General features: G+C 64.5%; 1 protein-coding gene across 1 annotated transcript in view; it reads left to right on the top strand.

The window, feature by feature from the left end:
• The window catches only part of ADGRA1 (adhesion G protein-coupled receptor A1), a 32,924-nt gene extending 14,674 nt beyond the window's left edge, over positions 1-18,250 (top strand). The window contains exons 6-8 of the mRNA XM_004781887.2: positions 84-229; positions 14,993-15,091; positions 15,583-18,250. Of these exons, the coding sequence (XP_004781944.2) occupies positions 84-229; positions 14,993-15,091; positions 15,583-16,795 (1,458 nt within the window). The 3' untranslated portion in view covers positions 16,796-18,250. The remainder of the gene's footprint in view (positions 1-83; positions 230-14,992; positions 15,092-15,582) is intronic.
• Positions 18,251-23,704: the final 5,454 nt, after the last annotated feature.

The following is a 23,704-nucleotide window of genomic DNA, read 5'->3' as shown; positions in this document are numbered from 1 at the left end:
CAGGGAGCGGGAGGGCGCAGACCCAGAGCTTGGGGAGCACACAGTTCCCTAGGGCAGCGCAGCTGAGCAGCCCTTCCCTGCAGACGGGCCTCCTGCTGCACTACGCCACGCTGGCCAGCATGCTGTGGATCGGGGTGGCCGCCGGGAGCATCTACGAGCAGGTGACCAGGAAAGCGCCCCCGTGCCCGGCCGCAGACCAGCCGCCGTACCCCAAGCAGCCCCTGCTCAGGTACGCGAGCGCACGCGTGCCCTGCCGCCTCCACCCCCGACTACCAAGGGCCCCAGCTCTGGGCTCCCTCCCGGGGGTCCCAGCAGATGGGCTCACAGGGAAGCTTGGGTTCCAAGGACGAGCCGGTCTGCACAGTTGGCCAGGGGCGGGGCGGGGCACTGGGGACAGGGTGGGGTGTCGGAGAGGGGATGTCGGGGTGCTGGGGGCTAGAGCCAGAGCCGGTGGGTCTGGGGGCCTGCGGGTGTGTCTCTGTGCTACTGAGCTCCACACCACAAGGGGCTGTGGTGGACAGCTCTGGGGGGTGGGTCCGGTCTTGGCTTCCAGCCTGTCCATGGGCTTCCGTGGGCTGAGGCACCGGCTCCTTAGCTGGGAGAAACTGAGGCTTGGTTACCAACCCCCGAGGTGGCCACATGGCCTGGGCCTTTCAAGGCGGGGTGGCAGGTGGCTCTGAAGCCTAGGACTCGGTCGGGCTGGGAGGGTTCGGGATGGGCAGGTGGTCCCCGTGAGGGACAGCTGATGCCTCTGCTGCTAGGACCTCAAAGGACCCTCTGGTCTGGGCCCAGGGGCACGGACACTCAGCCCTTGGACTGAACTGTGTCCAGGTCTAAACTGGGAGGGCCTTCAGGAAATATGTCAGTGACCCAAACTCGCCCGAGGGACTCATCTTGAGGCAGACAGAACAACACCCTATGCTGTTTAATAAATACGGTGACCTCGTTAGGTTTTCTGACACGCAGTTTCCAGAGCTCGCACACCCGTTGCCACACAGCTAGCAGGGCCCATGGCACTCTGCTGCCGACGCCGGCCGGGGAGGCAGGGTTTCCGTACCTTGCTCCTCCTTCCAGGGAGGCCCTTGCTCCTTGGGGTTTAAGAATCACTCTCAGAATGAACGTCCTGGTCTGTCATCGACTGAAAAGCTGCCTGGCTTTCTGAAGAAAAGCATGGCAGCCTTGGAATATTCTGGAGCATTTCTCTCTGATGGTGCCACATGCACATAATGAACCAGACTCCCAGGTGCTTCCAGGAGCAGTGGGCCCGGGGCATCCGTGGGCATGTGTCCTGTGGACTGTGGGCCCAGGGGGCATGTGTCCTGTGGACTGTGGGCTCCGTGGGCATGTGTCCTGTGGACTGTGGGCCCAGGGGGCCTAGGACAAGAGGGGCATGGGCTCGGTGGCTGTGCTCTAAGCTGGCGAGTCACACCTGCTGGTCACTCTGGGACACTTGCTCTCCCTGTCGTGCTGTCTGGAAACCACTGTCACCTCTCTCCATGTCCCCTTCTTTGGTACAAATGCTCGACAGCGGGGCAGGGGTGCGGGGGCATGTGATGTGATTCCAGCAGCAGCTCCCTAGGTAATGACCCCTCCTGCAGGATGAGACTCGGGAGGGTTGGACACTGGCTCTGGGCTCTGCAGAGGCCTGGCTCCTCCACTGTCTTCTGTGGCCAGGCCTGGCCTGGGGGTGGTCATGGGGACCCCAAAGGTCGGGGGCCAGAGTCTGTCTCCCCAGACACCTCCCCGGCAGAGGCACCCTTACCCGCGATGACTCTTCCGACTGGCCCGCAGGGACCATCTTTGATCTGCATCCCGGATCCCATTCCCACGCGGCAGTAGCCTGAGTGCAACCTCTGCAGGCCTGTAGCTCCTGAGTCCCGGGGAGGGAAGTGACCCCAGGACTCGGGCTGTCCCGGCCCCTCGATATGCTGGGCAGCGCTGCACGGCAGGTCCCGCTGACCTGCGGCAGGCCCGGGGTGCGTGCGCCGTCTGCAGGCAGCAGGCACCCCTGTGTCCCCCTGCTCTGCTGTCTTCCCATGAGAAATAAGAGGGAGGCGTTTGCCGGAGGCCGTCCTGTGTGAACTCAGAGCACACAGCTTTTTGAGAAACAGGTCAGCGGTCTCACTTCTCACGCTGACTTCGCTGCCAGGTGGCCGCAGAGATGCGGGAAGGGGTCTGCCACGGGGGAGGGGGCCTGTGGGGCGGGGCCCTGCGTTCCGCGCTCCCGCACCAGGGTCAGCTCGCTCGCTACACGGGCCCCCTCTGCACTGCTTTGGGGGGAACTAAGCCCATTCAGAGATTCCTATCCACATTCACCTAACACTTTGCAGGATTCTGGATTGGAAGAGCATTTCGGGCCTGACTGGCCCCCACCCCTGGCCTGAGCCCTGGGGGCGATCCTTGCTCGGCCGCAACAGCGTGGGGGTGGGGGGCGCTGCCCGGCTGAGACCCCTGGTCTGGGGTCGGACATGTTGCCTTTGAGGCAGAGGCTTTCGGCTTCAGGACTGTTTCCTCTCTTCAGGGTCCCTAGCGATTCCGTATGGACATTAGGGTCCATTTGTCCATTTCTGTAAAACTGGTCACTGCGGTGTTGGTGGATCCCGCCCGGACCCGACAGAGCCCTGGGAGCGGAGAGGTTGACTCGAGGACTTTACAGCTTCTGATCCGTAAACACAGCACAGCTGTCCGTGTCCTCGGGTCCACGAGACCTTTGCTGGGGACACGGACAGCTGTCAGCACACACGTCCCACACCGCCTGGGTTAGACCTCTTTCCTCACGGTCTCTGCCGGCACGTCTTCTCCGTCTTCGGGTCGGTCATCGCTTACGTGCAGAGGCACCGCTGAACGTCGTGTGTTGGTCTTGTGTCCCGAAGACTGGCGGGATTTGTTCCCAGAGCTGGGAGCTTGCCCGTGGACGCCTTAGGATCCTGTGTGCGCGCGTGCGTGTGGTCCCGTCATCAGCATCCAGGGACACGTGTCCTGTCCAGACAGCTTTTAATTTTAACTCTTCCTGCCTCATCACTCTGGCCGGGGCCTCCAGCACAGCAGGACCCTCTCTGCGCCCCCCTGCCTCTCTTCCCCCTTTCCCTGTCCCTCCCGCTCTCACCGTCTCTCTCAGTCCGTCCGGCTGGCAGTACAACCCGTTTGTGCACAGTTTTAAAGAGCCCGCGTGGGGCTCATCCGTTCCCTGTGTGGCTTTGCTCTTCCCGGTCTTACGACTCCTGCCGCAGCCCCCGCCGCTCCCGTCTGCCTGTAGCTGGGGTCCGTTTTGCGTGTCTTCCCTCTAGTCCCCACGGCGTGAAGCTGGGCTAGTCCGAGGTCTTTCCGTCTTCATCGAACGCAGCCACAGCTACGATTTCTCTCGGGGCGTGATTCGGGCACGTTGTATCACTCGTTTTAATATTTTCTGATTTTCCTGTGATTGTTGTCTTTGGCCCGCTGGCTCCTCAATTTCCCCAGACAGTTAGGTTTCAGGGCGGCGGGGGTGCTCTCGAGACCTGTGCCGGCTTCCGCGTCAAGCTGAGGGGACGAAACCCCAGCTCCGCCAAAGAGGCCCGTGGCTTGGAGGGGACGTCCCTGTTCTAGGGACATGTAGCACACCATCCACGGCCTTGGGGGGAGGGGGGAGGGGACAGACTCTGCTGGGGTGCGGATCTCGGCCGGGGCGCTCTGCCTGTCTCAAGCAGGAGGGCGTGGTCCTCAGGCAAGGCCGGTGCCGGGAAGGGCAGGACACAGGAAGGTGATGACCTCGGGGAAGGGCAGGACGCAGGAAGGTGATGACCTCGGGGGGAGGATATGAGAGGGGTCGGCCCAAGACAGGAGCCGCTCTGTGGGGCTGGGCTGCGTGACAGACGCAGGAGCACTGCCAGCCCAGCCCCCCGCCACCAGGGCCTCTCTGATGCACGGACACGGCACCCTGCCCATCACGCGGGCTCTCTTCTCTGCCGCCAGAAGCCGCCGCGTCCCACAGTAACCGTCCCTCCTGGATCCAGGCTTTCACATCCCGTGGCGGCTGACGCCTCCCCCTGGGGTTCTGACCGTGCCCCCCAGTGCGTCCACATGGAAGGAATCCCGGCCCCGCATTCCCCACATGTCCACCGGGAACAAACCCTAACCCACGTGCCCATTTCAGCCTCCCGTCACCGTGTCGGAAAGCCGGCACGGCTCCAGATTATTCTCGTCCCCTAGCCTGAATCAGGGAGCCCACAGGCCCCGACTCTGCCCCCAACCCTGCACCTCCCCATCCCCCACAGGCTCGTTCTTGGTGGCCGTGGTCCTGCCACCACCCTGAAGAATTTCTGTTCCTGCACGGGGGAAGCCCGGCTGTGCGTTCCCCTTCCCAAAGCACGCAGGGCTGCCCACTGCTGCCCAGCCTGGCCCCGGCCTTCAGCTGGCTTCCCCAACGTACCAGCCGGAGGGCCCACGGCCAGATGCCCAGACCCCCTGCTCTCCTCCCCAGGCCCAAAGGAAGGGCTGTGTCCTCAGATCCCGGCACACAACGCCGGCAGGTTCGATGGGGAAATGTTAGGGATTCAATAAATATTTTTTTAATTGGCCTTAAATACTCCATTTTAGTCACAGGACTGAGTCTGGAAGAACCCAGCCTTGGGTGGGTAAGCACTCCCTTCCGGCCGGAGGGCAGGTCCCAGGAGCACAGCTGTGGGGTCGGTCGGAAGCTGCGTTCCGTGGGGGGAGCCGAGAACGAGGCTTCCAAGGGGCAAGTTCACTTTACTCACAGAGAGGGGGCGGCTGTGTGCCCCGCAGGCCCTCGATGGCACAACCGGGCGGCTCGCCCCAGCCTGGCGAGACGGGGACAGATGCCCTCTTGGGGGCCCAGCTGGGGTCCAGCATCAGCCCTGGCACTTTCATGGCATGGCCAGAACGCAGGCTGGCCAGGCCGGCACGGGTGAGGCTCGAGTGCGAGGTCTGGGTTTGCCCCCAGGGTCTCAGCTCCTTTGGGTGTGATGGGTCCTCAGGACGGTGAGGACGTCGACGAAGCCGCAGAGGTGAGCGCCGGGCGCGGGGGTCCCACAGATCCTCCGCCAGCAGCAGAACACACACAGGGTTTCTGCCCCGGAAGCCGGCCTGCCACTCCGTCCGGGTTTCCTCGGGCCGGGCTGCTCAGCCGCCCCCGGTGCTGGCCCTGCAGGTCCTGGAGGAGAGCAGGCCAGGCCGCCCGGGGCAGCCCGCGTCCCCCCGCAAGCCTGCCGCCTCCCTGCTCTTTCCCATCACGTGGCTGGAGAAGAAAGGCAAGCTGAGGGTCGGCCGGCTCAGAAACGCGAGAGGAGAAAGACCGAGGCTGCTTCTGCAGACTCTGCATCCGCCGTGGCCACAGAACAAGGGGCATCGCCGGCCCCGTCTCCGAGAGGTCACGTTCTGCTGCGGGCCCCTGATCGGGTGTTTCCTTGGACCGCTCTGACAGCTACTCACACGTCTTTCCCGGCACCTCCGAGGGCCACGCTTTGGGCAATTTAAGGACCACGGCCCGCAGCACGCCGCAGAGACTCCCGGCGCAGCAGCTCCGCGGGCTCCAGGCCTGAGCACCAGAGAGAGCAGCCCCGTGCCGGCACCCCCCGCGGCGCTGCCCAGCCCCCTTCGGTAGGCACACCGTCCCCAGGCCTCCCGTCTCTCCGAGAGTGTCTCCGTCCGAGCCGGGACGGCCGCCGGCTGGGGCTTATGGACAGTGGAAACGCAGAGTCTGGAGGCCAGACGCCTGCGGAGGGGCCGGCGGGCTCGGTTTTGGCGGGAGCAGAGTTCTTGCTGTGTCCTCATGGGTGGAAGAGGCGGGGGCTCTCCGGGGCCCCTTTCGCAGGAGCACAGCCCCTGTTCACAAATGCGTAGGGCCCCCGCCTCCCGCACACTCCCCTTGGGGTGGGGTTGCCAGTGAGTCTGGGGACACACACACTCAGACTGGAGCCGCTGGCCGAGGGACGCCGCTTCACAGCCAACGGGCCTCCCTGCTGTGGCTCTCCAGATGCTCAGGGCCAGTCCCCAAGTCAGCCGCCTGTAATCATGCCCTGACCTCAATGTCACCAACTCCACCGGCCTTCCTGACAACGGGCTCGTAAGTCCTTCCTGCTTCGTCAAGGCCTGGTGCTCCCCCTTGAAGCACACAGCTGCCCCAAGACCCAGGGGCTTCGTCTGGACACTGTGAGCTCCGTGGGGGAGGGCACTCGCCCACCCACTCCCCAGTGCACAGCTGGTGCCAGGCTGGGCCCTGCCGCGGAGGGACAGTGCCCCAGGCTCCATCTGTAGGAGCCCCTCTGGGACGGCAGGGCATGTGCTGGGAAGCACGGGGTGGCGCCCGCCCTCGGCTTCTTCATACAGTGCCCCCGGCCAACACGGCCGCAGGAGCCCCCAGGAGCCCGTGCAGCACCCAGCCGGAGGCAGCCCTGCGCAGGGGTGGGGGCTCCAGGGCCATCGCTGAGCAGAGCATGAGCCACCCAGGCTGATGTCCATGACCTCCTGTGACCCCGTGAGCCCAGCCCTGGGGGCGGAGGTCCTGGCCCTGGTTTCGGAATGTTGGAGCTCTTTTCAGGCAGAAGGGCTCTGCCGCGCCACAGGCTGTCCCCGGCTGGCGTGAGTCCCGCTACTGCGTGTCTCGGTGCGTCTCGTGGTCTGGGCACCCGTCTCATGCCCGGCTCATGTTGTCTGCGTGACCCCCAGGGCCCCTTCTCCAAAAGCAGCTTCTCCAAACCCGTATGGCAACTGCGGGTGGGCGGCCTGGACACTCAGACCGTGTGGAAGGGCCTCTTGGTCCCAGCAAAAACCGTCAGTCGGATCGCTTGGAGCTCCGAAGTCGCAGCCGGCACAGAGGGTGCTCACTGGACCTGGAGACGGATCCTGTGTGGGGGAGGTGCCTGGGGTGGGTTCCCGCGGCCCAGCAGCGGCCCCCAGGACATTCGTGCTGCTCGAGTTCACCTGGGCTGCGTCGCCTCATGCACACCCAGCCTGGAGGGCTCCCCAGTGACCAACGGTGCCAGCGTGTCGCGGGCACTGACTCTGTGAGTGGGGGTGCTGGCAGGACAGCCCCCAGCAGAGCAGTCCTGGGGACACTCTTCAAGAGAGGAAGTGTCTTCTGCCGGTGGGGCCAGTCGGGGTCCAGAAGGCCCAAGAGGCCAGTCTCTGGAAGGGCTCCTCCGCCTCTTGCTAGCACCAGCCTGAGTTCCCGAGTCCCCCAGCCCCCAACCCCTTGCCTCCCAGGCCGGGGTCCACCTGGATGGGCGGCAGCAGGCGAGGGCACAGGCTCCAGAGGAGAGAGACGCAGTCTGCGGAAGCCGGGCCCAAAGCCAGACTCAGCCGGCTACCTGGGCCCCTGGGGCCTATCAGAGCCCGGTCGTGGTGGCCCACCAGCCGAGGCTGCACGTGGCGGGCGGCCTCCTCCATGGACACCTGTTGCAGGCCTGGGGGAAAAGCACTGCAAGCACAGAGGACGCCCCAGAGACAGGCCACGGAGGTGCAACAGCTGCCACGCTGAGCACAAGAGGCTCCTCGTGTGTGACCGGGGACGGTGCCGGCGGACGGACAGGGTGGAGAGGATCGTCTCGGGGCCTCTGGGCTACACCGCCAGGGCCGCCCCCAAAGGCTGCAGACCCACCGCCAGCCCACCTCCCCGCCGCTGGCCGCCCCTCCCCCGAGCGCCTCCGTCCGTCTCCTCCCTAGGGACATGGGGCGGGACCCTGCTGAGAAACCCACACCCTGGCTTGCCCCCTTCCCTGCGTCTCTCCTGCTGACACTCGCTCTGTGACCGTCTCACCTGACCGCAGCTCCCGTGTCGGTGTTGGGGGGAATGGGGCGCGTCTGGGTGCGGCCAGCCAGTGGACAGAGTCCTCCAGGAAGGCGAGGAGGGCTCACTGCCCCAGCTGGTGGCCAGACCCCATCACAGGTCCCCTGCTGGCTCTGAAACCGGGGGCCAGCCGCGGGGGGACCAGTCTGCTGTGGCCGTCTCCCTTCTCTGTCGCAGGAGTTTGGTTCCCTTAGCGCCCGGGTTCTTGGTCATGCTGCTTCGAGGAAGGAAGAGGCAGACCGGACAGAGTGCCAGGCAGCAGAGCACAAGGCCCCCGGAGGGCTGCCGTGTTCGCAGCGTAGGGGGTTTACAAGCTCTTTCCAGGACCTCGAGCGCGGCCACTGTGGGTTCCTGCTCCGGGTGGTCAGTCAGGGCTGTGATCCGGCCCCGCCAGTGTGTCTGTGGGGCTCGTGGGCAGGCGTCCGGGAGACTGACGACCTCAGCTCCTGACAGGGACCAACCTCTCGTGGTTCGTGGCTTTCTTTCGGCTCGCGTCGCGGCCGTCCCCCTGCAGAGGCAGGTAGGCAGGACGCTGCCATGGCCTTGTCTGGGCAGGAGAACGGGTTGCGGGTGCGGTGTCGTCTCAGCTGTCCCGGGTCCCCATTCTCCTGCTGGGACCCTGGCCCTGACTTCCTCCGTGTCCAAGGAACCCCTAACACTGAGGGCCCTCAGACGCACGCCCAGCACGGCTCCCAGTGGCCACACGGACGAGAGGCGTGGCCGACAGACACATGGTGGGGGGTCGGCGCTGGGACATTAAGCTCAGGGTTTCCAGTGGCCCTGGAGGCCTGGCCAGTCGCCAGCTGCCTGCGGGCAGAGCAGGCTTGCTTGGATGGCCCGTTCGTGCTGTCAAAGCCGGCTCAGAAGAGCCCAGTGGCCAGAAAGTTCACATCGGGGAAACCGTCGCTGCCACACAGTGCTGGGGCGTGAACGGCCGTGTCCTGGGCCCGTCCCTCTTTCTGATGGGTAGCATCCATGAGGGTCCGTCCTCTGAGACACAGACGCCAAGATGAGGGGCCCGCGGGCCCACAGCAGCCAGCACTGGCGCCAAGCCCCGGCTTCCCTGCGGCTGACCCTGCTCGTCTGGCGGCAGAGAGGAAGCAAGTGACTGCGTGGGAATCACGTGGCAGAGACCGCGCCAGGGCCTGGAGGTCGCCGCAGCCACGCGCTGCTGACCGGGCCAGCCCCGACACGGGCTTCCAGATGGTTCTCTGGTCTCCACCTCCGGAACTAAGGGGCAGGCTCCCAGGGGGCCTCGCGCTGGGACACAGGGCCCATCCTTGCCCGTCCCCGGTGCAGCAGCCGGCACCTGACCTGTCCATTCCGCTCCTGGCCTGGGCGGGCCCTCTGGGGCGCGTGCGCGTGCACAGGCCCACACCGCATGCTCCCCTAGCAGAGCGCACGGGAACAGGGCATGTGGTGTGGATGGCACTGACCTTCCGCGGGGGCTAAGGCGGAGCTGTGTCCGTGTGTGGGGATCTGGCAGGTGTGTGGCAGCTGAAGCGTGGCCCGGGCTCCTGGCATCAGGAGCTGCCGGAGAGCCCTGTGCCCACTGCCTGGAGCTCCGCCGGGTCCCAGGAGCCGGCCTGTTCCCGCTGCACCCCGGTTCCACTCGGCCGCGGGCGTGTGTGCCGGGCTGGCCCGGGTCTGACGCTTCCCCGAGACCGGCGCTGCCGCCGGTCAGGTGTGGCCTTGACCAACCTGCCCAGGGGCCCGGGGACGCTGCTCCGTTTTCCTTCTGGATTGTTTGGGGTTTTGGGGTTTTTGGTTTTTTGTTTTTAAATTGAACACTTACATCAAAAAAAAAAAAAAAAAGGCTAAAACATCACTGCATGCTTACAGAACTCGTCCTGTGCCCTCCGGGGGAGAAGCAGAAGCTCCCCACCCGGCCCACAGCCTCTCTTGGGACTTTCTCTGCCTCTTTTCAGGGTTGTCCACCCAAGTACGCGTCCCCAGACATTGGTTCTGTGGGCACCGGTCACGAGCTCTGAGTATACATGGGCCCACAGGCCTTACCGTCTACATCTGGTTCCTTCGCTGCCCGTGGCTTTTCTCAGACGCACGCGTGGGCTGCAAGTGGCTAGCTGGGCTGCCAGGACGCAGCTGGCCAGGACGCTGCGGCCCGGTCGCCCAGCTCCTCCCGAGGGCTCACGCACGCAGGCTCCCCGGCCGCCGGCAGCGCCCCACGCCCGCCGAGCTCCCTGGCTGGGACACGCTTCTGAGGGCGTCGGGCTTTCTCTCGGTGGCACGCCCGCTCAAGCCACTTCCCCACCGTCCTTCTGTCTGTCTTGCTGATTTGTTAAAGCCCCTCACAAGCACCTCACGGGAGCATGTGGTCACGTGGGTCATAGAGAGTTTTCCTACTCACGGCAGCTAGAGGCGCGTTTGCACTTCTGTGAGGGGGACCCTCTCCCACCCACACCCACATCCAGCTCCCACCCACGCGCCGCCGTGGGGGACGTTAGGTGCATGGCTCAGGACCATGTTCCTTTTCTGCTCCTGGTGTAACAAACAAACACAAACTTATTGACTTAAAACAGCACATTTGCTTTCTTACAGTCCTGGCAGGCAGAAACCCAGTCGGTCTCTAGGGCTCCATCCAGGTGTGGCCAGGGTGGCTCCCGGGGAGAGACGGTTTCTTGCCTCTTCTGGAGGTGTCTACGCTCCTCAGGGCCCGCTCTGGTTCCAGCCAGCCGTGCAGCGACCACCCTCCCATCTGACCCCCACATCCCCTTCCAAGGACCTGTGACGACATCAGGTCCCCTGGACCACCCCCATCCCTGCCTCCGCCGCTCAGCCACATCCTTAGCATGGGGTCAGCACAGCCCAGCTCTGGGGCCGTCGCCAGCCCACGCCAGGGGCGGACCTCATGTTCCCGAACATGCTCCATTGACTCGTCAGACCACCCAAACCTGGATGTGGCTCTGCTCCATGCTCTGCCCATCACTGGCTGTCCCATCTCCCCCCTGCCACTGTCCCCATGCTCTCGGGAGCCTACGCCTGTCCCCCACCCCCACTCTTCTCCCCAGGGGCCTGTGGTCCTGCCTTGTGCACATCTTCGGGTCCTGTGTGGCATCACAGGCGGCAGCTGGGGTTTCCTTGGGGTCCTGGTTCATCCTTCTTTCTAGGAACACTGCCCTAAAGGAAGAGGCTGGTCTGCCCCCAAGAGCCAGGTGAGCTCCAGACACCCGGCAGACCTGCCCTGGGCGGTCTGTGTGGGGACCTGGGAACACAGACATGTGCGTGGTCCTAAATGGGCCAGTGTCCTCTGGGGCCGTGCAGGATCCAGCAGACAGGACTTCTGTGCACAAAAGACGGCAGGTCAGTGAGCACAGCAGGGCAGGGTGCCCAGGAGGGAAGGACAGGAACCCCCAAGGGAGAGGGTGTGGCTGCCATCAACCAGTGACCCTGGGCACTGCGCACGCTGAGGCTAGTGCTGAGCGGTCTGCATCGGGCTGGGACAGGCCCGCAGATGTCCTGCTCGTCCACCATGCCGAGTGCCCAGCAGCCGCTAGAACAGCGTCCGGGTGGGGCCCTGCCGCGGCCTGCAGCGCCCTCTGCCGACAGAGCCCGGCTGGCACCAGGAGCTGAGCTCGGCCACCGTCCGGGGGGCTTGACTACTTGGGGCTGACACAGCTCGGGCAGAGGCAGGGGGAGCCCCAGCCAAGGAAGAGATACCCCCTGGCTTGAGAGGCCTGGCCGGAAGCAGTGGGGCTGTGGCCCCCTCACCCTCCAGGATGCATGGCCGCGAGGGTTTGCAGGGCACGGTCCCCAGGAGCCAGGGGCCAGTCCACTGGGAATGGTGACCCGCTCCTGGACTGGCCAGGAGTCGAGGGGGCTGTGTCGCCTAGGGGCACCAACAGGGGGTCTCCAGGACCCCTGCCCCCAGGTGTCAACAGCTTAGCAATGTGGCCCCTTTGTCCTCCTGGGGACACCGGAGGGACCAGCTCCGGCAGCACGCCTGCTGGAGCCGAGCAAGCCTCACGCTGTCCCTGCCACAGGCTCCCGCGCTCCCCGCTTTTGTGCCTCCCCTGAATTACAGGAGGAGTGACGGGAACCCCAGGGTCCTCGTCTCCCTGGAGGGTGGAGGCGTGGCTCGGGGAAAGTGGCTTTCTGCAGGTTCTGAGGGGCTTTCGAGCCTGGTCAGCGCTGGGAACAGGGCCACACATGGCCGTGGACCGGGCCTCCGCCGGGCCGGGTCCACCAGCACGCGCTCACCTGTGGCCTTCTCCTGCAGCCATTACAAGCAATCAGGGATGTTTTCCCTACAGTCTTTTCTGGCTCGCCCCCGCCCCCGCCCCAGCAGACCCCGGCCCTCTTACACCACTGTGCGCACGCTGCGTGGACGCAAGTCCTGCTCGAAACCGGGGCCGCGGGACGGACCACGAACGAGCTCTGCCCTCGATGCCTCCCGGCTGTCTGTCCTGGTTTGCTGAGATCTCTCACGGCAAACGTGTGTAAATTCTGCCGAGTGCTTTACCGCGTCTGTGAAACGATCGCATGGAATCTCCTTGTGCTTCTGTGATGAGCTACTTTGATGTCATGAGACACAGCGCGTGTCTGCGTAACTCTCACCGGCCATGGTGTTTCCTCCACGGTTTTCTGCCGCGGGTTTCCGACCAGGCGCCTCCTTTGCTGTCTGGAAGAGCGTGCTGGGCGGGGACTGGCGTCATCGCTCCCTCAGACGGGGTCCGGTTTCCCCGGTGGCACTCGGGGGGCCTGGGAGTTTCTCTGTTGGGTGTTTGTGGATCTTGGAACCAACATTTAGAGAGTTTTCAGCTTTCTGATGCTCGTCTCGCTGTTGCTAATTTGTATTTTCTCGGGGGATTTGCCCATGTCCTCGGAGCCGCTCCAGTGCTGGCCACGGTTGTTCACACGGGCTCGCCCTCGGTCGTCTGCCTCCCCGTCTTCTCGCCGGCCCGCGGGGCGTGAGGGCAGTGCGTGGACACCCGTCCGTTTGTTGCAGACATCACTCTGGGCTGGTCATCCTCAGCCCCGCCCGTTGGCTTTCTGGCTCCTTGCGTCTGGGGGACTCCGCATTGACTTGACTCTCTCGGCCTCGGCGCATGGCGCCCCGGCCGTGAGCATCCAGCCTCCTCCTCTTCCCACAGACATCAGGGCCACGAATGTCCCTCCAAGGCGTCCACTGCCTCCCAGAAACGTGCTGTTTCCTCTCTCATCTTGTTTGAAGTGTTCTCTAGACCCCCGTATGGCGTCTTCGACCCACGAATGATTCAGAAGTATGTCGTCTCGCATCCGAGTGTATGTGGTTCTCCTAGTCACTGTGTCGTTGCTCATCGGCCGGACGCTGTGGCGGTCAGACCGGATACTCGGTGTGATCGCAGCTCTGGGGAGGTGAGCTGGGCCGCTCCACGGCTCACACGTGGTCCGGCACGGCGAGCGGAGCCTGAGCGGGGGCGGAGTGCGTGCGTCTGTGACTGAGCCTGACGCTCCAGGAAGGGCACGGGGCAAAGTGAGTCACGTTGTTGCTCAGGTCTTTGGTTTCTTTTTTTTTTTTTTTTTTAAGATTTTATTTGTCTACCGGACAGAGAGAGGCACAGCGAGAGGGAACACACACGGGGGAGGGGGAGAGGGGGAAGCAGGCTCCCCGCTGAGCAGAGAGCCCGATGCGGGGCTCGATCCCAGGACCCCGAGATCACGACCTGAGCCGAAGGCAGATAACCACGCAGCCCCCAAGTGCCCCCAAATCTTGGGTTTCTTTCCTCCTCTCTTGCCGAGCGCTTGCGTCTGGATCGCAGGCTGTGCCTCTGGCCTCGTCGGCCGCCGCGGATCCATCCTTGTCAGCCTCATGTCGTTGGAGTCTCTGGCCCCGCGTGCGCACGGCCTGGCCGCTGCGTCCCGCCATGGGCGGTGCTGACACTGAGTAAGTCCTCCTCCTGAAGTCCGTCCTGGCGTCGGTGCGGCCGCCGTAGCTTCCCTGCGTCTCCCCGGCGGACGGAGCCCCCTGCCCGGGGCATCGGACGGTCTAGGTCTTTGTTCTAACCACCCATCCAGCTGCTTTCCGCTTGTACTTCTCCTTCTGCCCCTCCTTTCCCGTCCTATGTTGTCCTTTGGGATCAGGTTAGTATTTCCCCACATTGCGTTTTACTTATCCATTGGCCCTTTGCCTGTTCGTCTCTTGTGCTGCCTCAGGGACCGAAGCCACGGACTCTCCTCCGTATCTTCGGCACGACAGCCGCGCTGGCTCATGAGCCTCCCCGCGGGGCCGTCCCCCCCGTCGCGGTGCCGAGGCTGCGGCGTCTGTCCGTCCGCACGTGGCAGTAACTCCCTGGGCAGTGTTACAACTCTTCCTTCACACAATCATATTGGCTTTCAGTTAAGAGAAAACAAAATGTTCTGTGTTTGCCCTAATAGCGAGCGTTTCCGGCGTACTCCGTTCTTGGGGTTTCTATCCGGCGCAGCAGCCCCTCAGCCTCAAGGACAAAACTGAGAGTTTCCGGAAGGTTGGCGGGTGGCAAATTCGCTCCGTTTTATTTTTGTCAGATAAATGTCTGTATTCGTCCTGTTCTGAAGGACGTGTTCTCTGTATATAGAATTCTGGGAGGCACAGAGCCCCAGGGTCACCCTGCTCCCACCCATGGACCTGGGGCCAGTGGCATTCCCCTTGTCAGGGACAAAGAGCCATCGGCCCATTGGGGCACCCCCTCCCTGGGATCCTCTGCAAGACGGCCCCTTGGTCACCGTGACCCTCACGCGGTCGGACCGGCGAGCTCCTCACATGCTCGAGATCCAGCCTCAACGGGTCGGACGGTAGACGGGAGAGGGCCCTCGGATGGAGCTGCCGGCCGAGACCCGGCTGGCAAGAAGGTCGGGCCAGGTCCGGGGTGGGGGCCAACTCCACCCAGACGGGCCCGTCCTGGGGGTGGTGTCAGAGGCCAGATGCGTCCCAAGCAGCTGAGAAGCCAGGCTGTGGCCGGCACAAAGGTGTTGGGGGGGGGTTGGAGGACGGGGTGGGGGGGTGGACCGGGGGAGAAAGGGGGGGACAGGAAGGAGCGGGGGGGGAGGGGGATACGGGATAAGGGAGGGGTAGAGGAGGCGAGGGAGGAGAAGGGGTTCAGGCCAGGGGAGGCGGGAGTGCGGGGGGGGCAGCCTGGCTCTGCAGGGGGGGTCGGTGCTGTCGGGACCTCGGCCCCGCCTCTGCCCAAGCGCTGGAGGCTGCCCCTGGGGGACCTTTTCTCTCCGCAGGTCCTACCTCATCGGCGGAGGGGTTCCCTTCATCATCTGCGGGGTCACGGCCACCACAAACATCGGGAATTACGGCGTGGACGATGAGGACGTGCCCTAGTGAGTCCCGGGCACCGGGCGGGTGGAGGCTCCTTCCCGGCCCCCCGCACCTCCCTGTGCCCAGACCACCTGTGGGGGCGCCCCTGGGACTGCGTCCCCCGCCCCATCTGTGTCCCCCCAGCAGTCCCCCTTCTCACCGAGTCCCCCTCCCTGGGCACCGGGGACCAGGTCAGAGTGCGCACGGCCCCACTGAGCTCCGCACCCCCCATCACGCTCCTTCTCCTCGGTGGTCCCCAAAGGCCAAGCCTGCAGGACACACTGGCTCTGCTCCCTCGGGGGCTCCAGCACGAGGGACATGAAAGGCCGAGAGGCTGGCCCCGCGGCCCAGACTCCCAGCCACACTGTCCCGGCAGGGGCCGGCCGGGTGGGAAGGTCAGGTCTCCTCACCACGGTCAAGCTCACGCCCCGCAGAGAAAGTCCTCCCACGGCCCGAGGACGGCCAGGCACTCGTCCCCCCGGGCGACCCCTCAGGGACCCCTCTCTTCCCGCAGCTGCTGGATGGCCTGGGAGCCCAGCCTGGGTGCGTTCTACGGGCCGGCGGCCTTCATCACCCTGGTCACCTGCGTCTACTTCCTGGGCACCTACATCCAGCTGCGGCGGCACCCGGAGCGCAGGTACGAGCTCAGGCTGCAGACGGAGGAGCAGCGGCGGCTGGCGGGGCCCGAGGCCGGCCACCACCCCGGGGCCCGGCCTGGCCCGCTGCCCGCCTGCGACGGCCTGGCCGCCTCCCTGCTGCAGAACGAGCACTCGCTCAAGGCCCAGCTGCGGGCCGCGGCTTTCACGCTCTTCCTGTTCACGGCCACCTGGGCCTTCGGGGCGCTGGCCGTGTCTCAGGGTCACTTCCTGGACATGGTCTTCAGCTGCCTGTACGGCGCCTTCTGCGTGACCCTGGGGCTCTTCGTCCTCATCCACCACTGTGCCAAGCGGGACGACGTGTGGCACTGCTGGTGGTCTTGCTGCCCCCGCCGTGGGGACGCACACGCCACGCAGCTGGCCGCCCACCCCGCACTTGACACCAACGGGGACGCGATGGGCCACGTGGCCTGCCTGCAGGACTCGCCGTGTCCAGGCAAGCCACGGGGCTTCAGCCACCCGCCCACCAGCCACTGCAAGATGACCAACCTGCAGGCCGCCCAGAGCCGCGTCAACTGCCTGTCACCAGCCCCGCCGTGCTGTGGCAAGACACACTGCGAGCAGCGGGTGGAGGACACGGCCCACGTCCACGTGCACGAGGAGGACGCCTTTGGACACCTGCACAGGGGCCTCCAGGCCAGAACTAAGCCCCCCTACTTCAGTCGGCACCGGACGTCCCTGGAGGAGCCAGAGTACGCCTACCACATCCCGGCCAGCCTGGACGGCAGCCCCCGCAGCTCACGCACAGACAGCCCCCCCAGCTCGCTCGAGGGCCCGCTGGGGGCACACACGCTGGCCTGCTGCACCCAGGGCGACCCCTTCTCCCTGGTCAGCCGGCCCGAGGGCAGCGACAGCAGCCCGGTGCTCTACGGCTGCCCCCTGAGGCCAGGCAGGGAGTCGGCCTCCGGCCCCGTGCACTTCGAGATGCTCCGGAGGACACAGTCCCTGCCCTTCGGTGGCCCCGGGCAAAACGGGCTGCTCAAGGGAGATCTGTGTGAAGTCCTATCCTTCAGTGCCAATGGCATCGGCAACATCAGGACAGGGCCGTGGAGAAATGAGACTGCTGTGTAGCCGGCCTGACGCCACCGAACCCTGGCAGACGCACGCGGCGCAGAGCAGGGTCCCGCACGGGAGGCCAGCAGGGGCGTGCTTCTCAGACGCAGCCAGCACCCCCACGGACCCTTCGCTGCGGAAGACCTGAGTGGGAAGATGCTTTGGGCCACGTCTGCTTCTGCTAATCCTAAGGTCAGACGGGCGTCCATGTCCCAGACTCCGGCTTTCTGACCCTATAGTCCACAGTCCCCCGGGCAGCCCAGAAATGGAGCAGGTGTTCTATCAGGAAAATACCCTCCGTGCCCGGCGTGGGCCATAGGGAGCTCTGGGGTGAGTCCTATCTGCCCCACCAGCCTGGCCACAGCAGGAGGTACCCCCACTTTTTCTAGTGTCTACTGTGTGTCTCATTATGTTTTACTCCAAGGCACAGGCGCGCTGCCTGTCTGGACCTCGGCCGCCACCCCAGCCCCTCTGCCGGCCCATGTCACTACTGCCACCTTCAGCGGCCGCCCTGGGTGCGGCCCCCACAGGACTGAGAGCCTCATGGACACTTGGGCTTGTGACCCAACCCAGGCGCACGTGAGAAGAAGGGGCAGCCTGTGACCGTCCTCCAGGGGGCCAGCCGGGGTCTTTGAGGGGCTCTGAGCCTTCAGAAATGCCCAAATGTCCGTCAGCAGACTTGAGTGTCAAAGCCAGCCACTGTCAGGACCTTAGCCTGCCCCACCAAGGTCATTTGGGCTCTAACATTCCCAGCCCTGAGAAGAGAAGGGCTGGCGTTTCCAGGAGCATCTGGGCTTGAAGGTCCGACTCAGATGACAGTGGTCCATCAGAGTGAGCTGTGTATGGAGCCAGGGGCCCTTTGCAGAGGCAGGGGCCCGGGGTCCCCAGAGGCAGAGCCCGGACCCCTGAGAACACGTGTGCAGGACCACCCAGCCATTCCTCCCTCCCTCCTCCCAGACCCATGGCACACACGCCCACACGCACGTGCACACAACACACGTACATACGTGTGCACACGTCTCCATGCTTGTACGTGTGCGTGCGTCATATGCTCTCCACACCCACCACACGTGCGCCACATGTGCACACACACAGTCGGTGTTTTCCAGACACTCGAGTGCCCGTCTCACTGCCCTGCACCAATGTCGTCGCTGTGAGACCTCGGCGCGCTCTGCTGTCTGCAGGACGGCCTCACCAGGACAGAGCCTCCTGAGCGCACGCCTGGGGGTGTCAGGTGTCGGGTGTCCCAGGGCCAACGCTCAGTATCTGAGCACGAGGAGCCTCGCTTCCCGGGATTCTTTTAAACCTGACGATGTCCCAAGCCCCCACCAGCCCCGCGTGTCCTCACAGGTCAACCAGACAGGCAACCAGACGACTGCCAGGCAGTTTCTGTCTCTGTGCAGCCTGTCCGCCTGCTTCCGTAGCCAGTAGGAGCCAGAGACCCGACGCCGTGCCGTGTGCACCTGCAGAGCCGTCACAAAATACAGTATTTTGCACTGTTTGCTGCTTGTGAGGCTGGTTGATGGCGTCTCTCGTCCTCCGTGGGGCGGACCTACCTCGGCACGTGGCTCCTGCTTCTGCCCACAGGGCCCAGGCTGGGGCTAAGGAGCCCAGAGAGGCCACTGCCCCGGACACTCCGGCCCCCAGGAAGGTGTCCCCCGTGGCCCTTCGACCCCGGCAGGCCCGGCAGAGCGGCCTCATTATCAAACCAAAGAAGTTCAGTGTTAAACCTCGTGTGCTTCCACACTGATTCGGCCTCCGGAGCCCACTCGGGACAGTGTGGTGACCCTGTTGCTGTTGCGTGTCATGTTTTCAGAGCAGGGGCTCCCCAGTTCAGCAGCAGCACAGGGCCACACGGACAGTCTTCCCCAGTTCAGCAGCAGCACAGGGCCACACGGACAGACTTCCCCAGTTCAGCAGCAGCACAGGGCCACACGGACAGACTTCCCCAGTTCAGCAGCAGCACAGGGCCACACGGACAGACCTCCGGAAGGATGTGGCTGCAGGTCGGAGCTGTCCCAGTATCTCTGGCCTTACAGCGTGTCAGCCCCGTCCCTGGCACATGCGTGTGCATGTGCACACGTGTGTTTCTGTGTGTGCACACATGTGTGTTATCTTGTGTGTGCACTCATGTGTGTGGCGCGTGCATGTGTACACATGTATGGTGTATGTCATCTTGTATGTACACGTGCATGTGTGAATGTGTGTATCTGTGTGCGTGTGTACACGCCTGTTGTGTGCCTTGTGTGGTGTGCATGCACACATGTGTTGTCTGTGGTTTTCATGTGTGTGCACTGCGGTGTGTGTACATGTGTGGTGTGTGTGTGTGTACAGGTGTGTTGTCTATGTGTGCTGTGTATGCACGTGTATTGTCTGTGTGCTGTGCACGTGTGGTGTGTGCTGTGTGCACACACTTGTTGATGCGTGTGGTCTTCATGTGTGTACACGTGTGCCGTCTGTGTGTGCAGATGTACACATGCATGGTGTGTTGTGCACGTGGTCTTTGTGTGCACGCGTGTGCCGTCTGGTTTGTGGCATGTGCCCGTCCTCTGCAGAGAGCAATGCCGCGTGGGCCCATCTAGCTCCCCAGGACAGAGGGGCACCGTGCTGAGCCCAGGCAGCCCGAGGCCTCCGGACGCCCAATGGGTCTGAACGCATCCCTCGAGCGGTCCGAGCACAGAGCTGCCACCACGGCCACCACCGCTCATGGCTGCAGCCACTCACGCCTGCCCTGCCGGCCACCACCCACCCCCAGAGTTCACCTTGGGGCTCTGTCCTCCGACTGCTGCAGAGTGCTGGCACTCGCCAATTAGCTGCAAAGCACCCCACTGCCTCCGGACCCCTCCAAAATCCCCCAGGGCCCCCTCTGAATGAGGGACTACAGGGGAGCCCCCGTGGGCCCTGCCAACACCGGCAAGCCGGGTCTGTGGGGAACGCACTGGATAGGGGCTCGGGGTGAGCAGCCTCGCCCCTCACACCCTGTCCTGCCTGCCTGGCTGGGGCTCTACATGGTGGTCAGGGGTAGCCCGGAGCCCCCAGGAGCCCTGCCTTGGGACAACGGTCAGCTCAGAGGGTGTGAGTACCAGCTGCTGGGGCGGGCTCAGGGCACAGATCCCGTCTGCAAAGGCAGCTGTCCCGGAGGCCCGCACATGGCGTCCAGCTCTGCCCACAGCGCTCAGGGCCCTGACGGGTATGGAGCCGGCGGACACCCGGGCTGCAGCCAGGCCACCTCCGTCCCCACTTGCTGCCCGTGCGCACCCACCATCCCACCACCTCCTCCCCCACGTGACCCTCACTCTAAGGGTGGGGAGGGCCTTGCTGCTGGGCCTCAGGCCTGGGTGTCGCCAGCAGCCAGAGGCCGTGCATGTGGGTCCTGGCTCTGAGGATGGCTGGTCCTCTGGGGACCACTGACCCTGCCCACTTGCTTGTGCCGGGGCCGCCTCCTCACCTTGTGACAGCAGAGGCTTTATTCCATGATTTATGATCAAAGAGGCACCTTTGGGTTGTAACTTTGCCTGTTAGATCCAAGGTCAAAGACCATTCTGCTACCCACAGGTGGGGGAGGAGGGGCCCTGGCTTGGACAGAGGCCAGCTGTGTGTGTGCCCAGAAGGTGGGGACGGGGACAGGGTGAGAGCCCCACGAGGACACGGAGCACATACCACAGGCACTCGCACCCCGAAGGCTTCATCCCCGCCCACCTTCCCTGGAAGCTGGCCCCACTGAGGCCCCACCTCCCACCCCATAGGCCAGGAGGCCCTTGCCTGCTATAAACCTCCCCACTCTGGCACCCCAGAGAAGGGAACCAGGTCCCTCTAGGGGCCGCCGGGCATGGTCAGGCTCCTGCCACCCAAGGGCTACCGAGGTGGGACAGAGGGTGCGCCACCCCAGGGATGTGGTTGGACTCCAGGGAGAACGTCTGTCGGTGAAGCCCTGGCAGCTGGAGGTCAGGCGTGAGTCCCAGTAGACCCATCTGCAGGGCTGGTCACAGGGCTGGACACAGAGCAGAGACGACAAAGGCTTACGCCCCCAGGAGCCCCCCCAGATGGCACACGCAGGCAGGGTATGCCCACATCGCCCCCCGTCCAGGCTGTGTGGACCCCAGCTGTGGGCTGCGAGGTTGGTCACCAGGAGCAGAGAGCATCCACTGGGAGTGGGTGACCGGGAGACAACCCACAGCGGCCCCTGTGTGTGGAAGGCCCCAAGGGTGCCCGGGGGACCGTGGGTCCCAAGGACGCTGACTCTACACAATTTGTATGCATAGGTCACCGCCCTGGCCAAGATCCCCAGGTCTGGGGAGACGCCTGGAAGGAGCGTTGAGCCCAGGAAGCCCCCTGCAGACCTGGGCCACCTCCCAGTGCCTTGGCAGCCTCACGTGGACGCCAAGCTGGCCCGGCCTCCGGGCATGATGACTTTAGGGAACGGCACGTGGAGGCTCCACATGCAGGAACCGCCACCAACAGCTGGTTCAGAAGCCAGAGCAGCGGCGTCCCACCAGGACGGCTCCTCGCCCACATGAGCACGGGGACTCAGCCTGGCCCCCCAGCTTGTCCGGGTGCAAGCAGGGTCTCCAGCCACACCCCATCACACAGGTGCCGAGGTGGTGACTCAGGGACCTCACAGTGTCACCGAGACGCTCAGAAATTCATTTGCGGGGCTTTCTGGTTCATCCAAAATGTCTCCACCAGGTAACTGCAGTCTGTGAGTGCGAGACGTTTGAAATAGCGAAACACAGCTTCTCTGGATGCCACTGTCCTCCTCCCGGGGAGCACAGACCGGAGGGGCCGCAGCTGAGCCGCAGCGTCACACGGACGGTCCTGCGCGTCTGTGTCCTGCTGGGGAGCTCACTCCTGGTCCTCATCCTAAAGGGAGGGTGTCCTGCCACGGGACAGGACTCGTGGTCCACGTCGGGAGGGGCAGTCTTCTGGTGGCAGGGGCCTCCTGTTGGAGGAACGCCTCGTGTTGGGTGGCAGAGAGGCTAGTGCCCATGGCCTCTGTCTGTGAGGCTCGTGGTCTTGGGGTAGTGACTTGGGTGACATTCGTGTCTCCTGTGGGGTGGGGGCCAGGGTTCCAGAGGGAGCGTCCGGCACCACGGGCGGCAGTGGGGACTCGGGACTGGGGTGCGGTGTGTTGAGTAGGTGCTTGAGTGGGCCGTGGCCGGATGTCGATGTGCCCTGCACTGTGGGGCCGCACTCCTGCACACAGGCGCTCGTGCTCCGTGAGTACAGGGGACGGGGGCTCAGGCACGATGCTGCTCCTGGGGCCAGAGTCCCTGCACTGACATGGGTGGGCTGCCGGGGCAGGCCCGAGCCCTGTACCAGGAGTCTGGAGCCGCAGGAGGACTGTTGGTCTGTGCCCATACAGGTATGTCCCGGGGGTCTGTGTGGAGAGATGGCGTGCCCTCCACGAAGCACTGGAGAGCCTGCCCGCGTCCAGCCCCAGCTGCCTGTGCGGATGGGGACCGGGCCGGGCTCCAGGACAGTTTGGCTCCCCTACCCCAGCCCGTCTGGTCCACCTGTGCCGGCTTCTGCTTCCAGCCTCAAGCAGGATGTTAGAACAAAACTCCATGAAGCCGTCCATCTTCCCCTCTGTGAGCCTGAATACCCTCTCTGCACACTTGAAACTCAGGCTTTAGAAGCAAATGCAGAAACTAAGTGGCTGGGTCTTCCTGATGCCAAGTTCAATTTAGTCCAGATTTAGCCAGATTGAAAATTACTCTAATAAGATTGAGAAAAAAACAGTTTCTGCACAATGAGTAACTTGGTGACCTTGGTTACTTGCCACAGGACCCTGAATGCACTCAGGAGTCTCTTGTGCTTGGAAGGGACAGGAGGCTGCCGGGCCCGGAAGAGCCGGTGTGCTGGTTCTGCACACCCCCGGACCCAGGCAGCTGGCAGGGACAAGGCCCTGGCCTCCAGCCGTGTGCCCGGTACGGAGGCCCTCCTGCTCCAGTGGACGGCTTCCTGCCCCACGCGTGCGGGCGTCCTTCCCGGTTCTCCCCACCCTGTGTCTCCCTTGAGCCCACTGACCACTCCCAAGGGACCCTCAACCCCACCGGGCAAATGAGATGGCCGTACCCACCCCATGCTGGCCTCCTGGGGCATCCACGCACATTGTAAATATGGGAGGCTCGGGAAACGTCCGTTCCACCTCAGTAAAGCCGTAGAAATGATTCAATCGGCAGGAGACAAGGAAAAGGCGAGGGGAGGGGCCCCACCAGGCCCTGCTGGGCTACGGCCTCAGCTGCCGACGCCAGGACCAAGGACCAAGCACGGACAAGGGAGGGTCCTTGTGGGCTGGAGGCAGAGGTGCCTGGGGCCGCCCTGAGAACGGGTCACAGTAGCAAGTGAATCAAGATAAGCCTGGGACTATGGTCTGCCTCCCGGGCCTCGCATGTGCTGGGATGTGCGGCTGTTGGAGCCGGGGTGCACATCAGCCTCCTGCCTTCTGAATGCTGGGGCCCCTGGGTCTTCCAGCTTTCCCCACCTGGCTTCGCCTACCCACCTTGCGCAACCTCAGACTCAGGTCTCCTGCCCTTCTTAGCTGGGGCACAGGACAGAGCAGTCACTCTAGGGTCAGGAGAGAGGGGGCAGGCAGACCCCAGAGAAGCTGAGACCCTGGGGGTCAGCCAGCTCCCTGGGCCGCCTGCCTGGGGCCACTGGACCTGAGCCACTTGGCTCAAGCTCTAATGAAGGAGCAGAAGAGAGGGAGGGGGAGGGGGGGGGGGGGGGAGGAGGGGGAGGGGCCAGCTCAAACAGGCGGCGGGGGGGGGCCCTCATGGGAAGCAGTGGGTCCTGGGGGGGCCCTCATGGGAAGAAGTGGGTCCTGGGAGGGCCCCCATGGGAAGCAGTGGGTCCTGGGGGGCCCCCATGGGAAGCAGTGGGTCCTGGGGGGGCCCCCATGGGAAGCAGTGGGTCCCCCTCATGGGA

This window comes from Mustela putorius, unplaced genomic scaffold (assembly GCF_011764305.1).
Source record: "Mustela putorius furo isolate JIRA1106 unplaced genomic scaffold, ASM1176430v1.1 tig00003909_pilon_pilon_pilon, whole genome shotgun sequence".
Lineage (NCBI taxonomy): Eukaryota > Metazoa > Chordata > Mammalia > Carnivora > Mustelidae > Mustela > Mustela putorius.
This window is presented reverse-complemented; position numbering and strand designations above follow the sequence as displayed.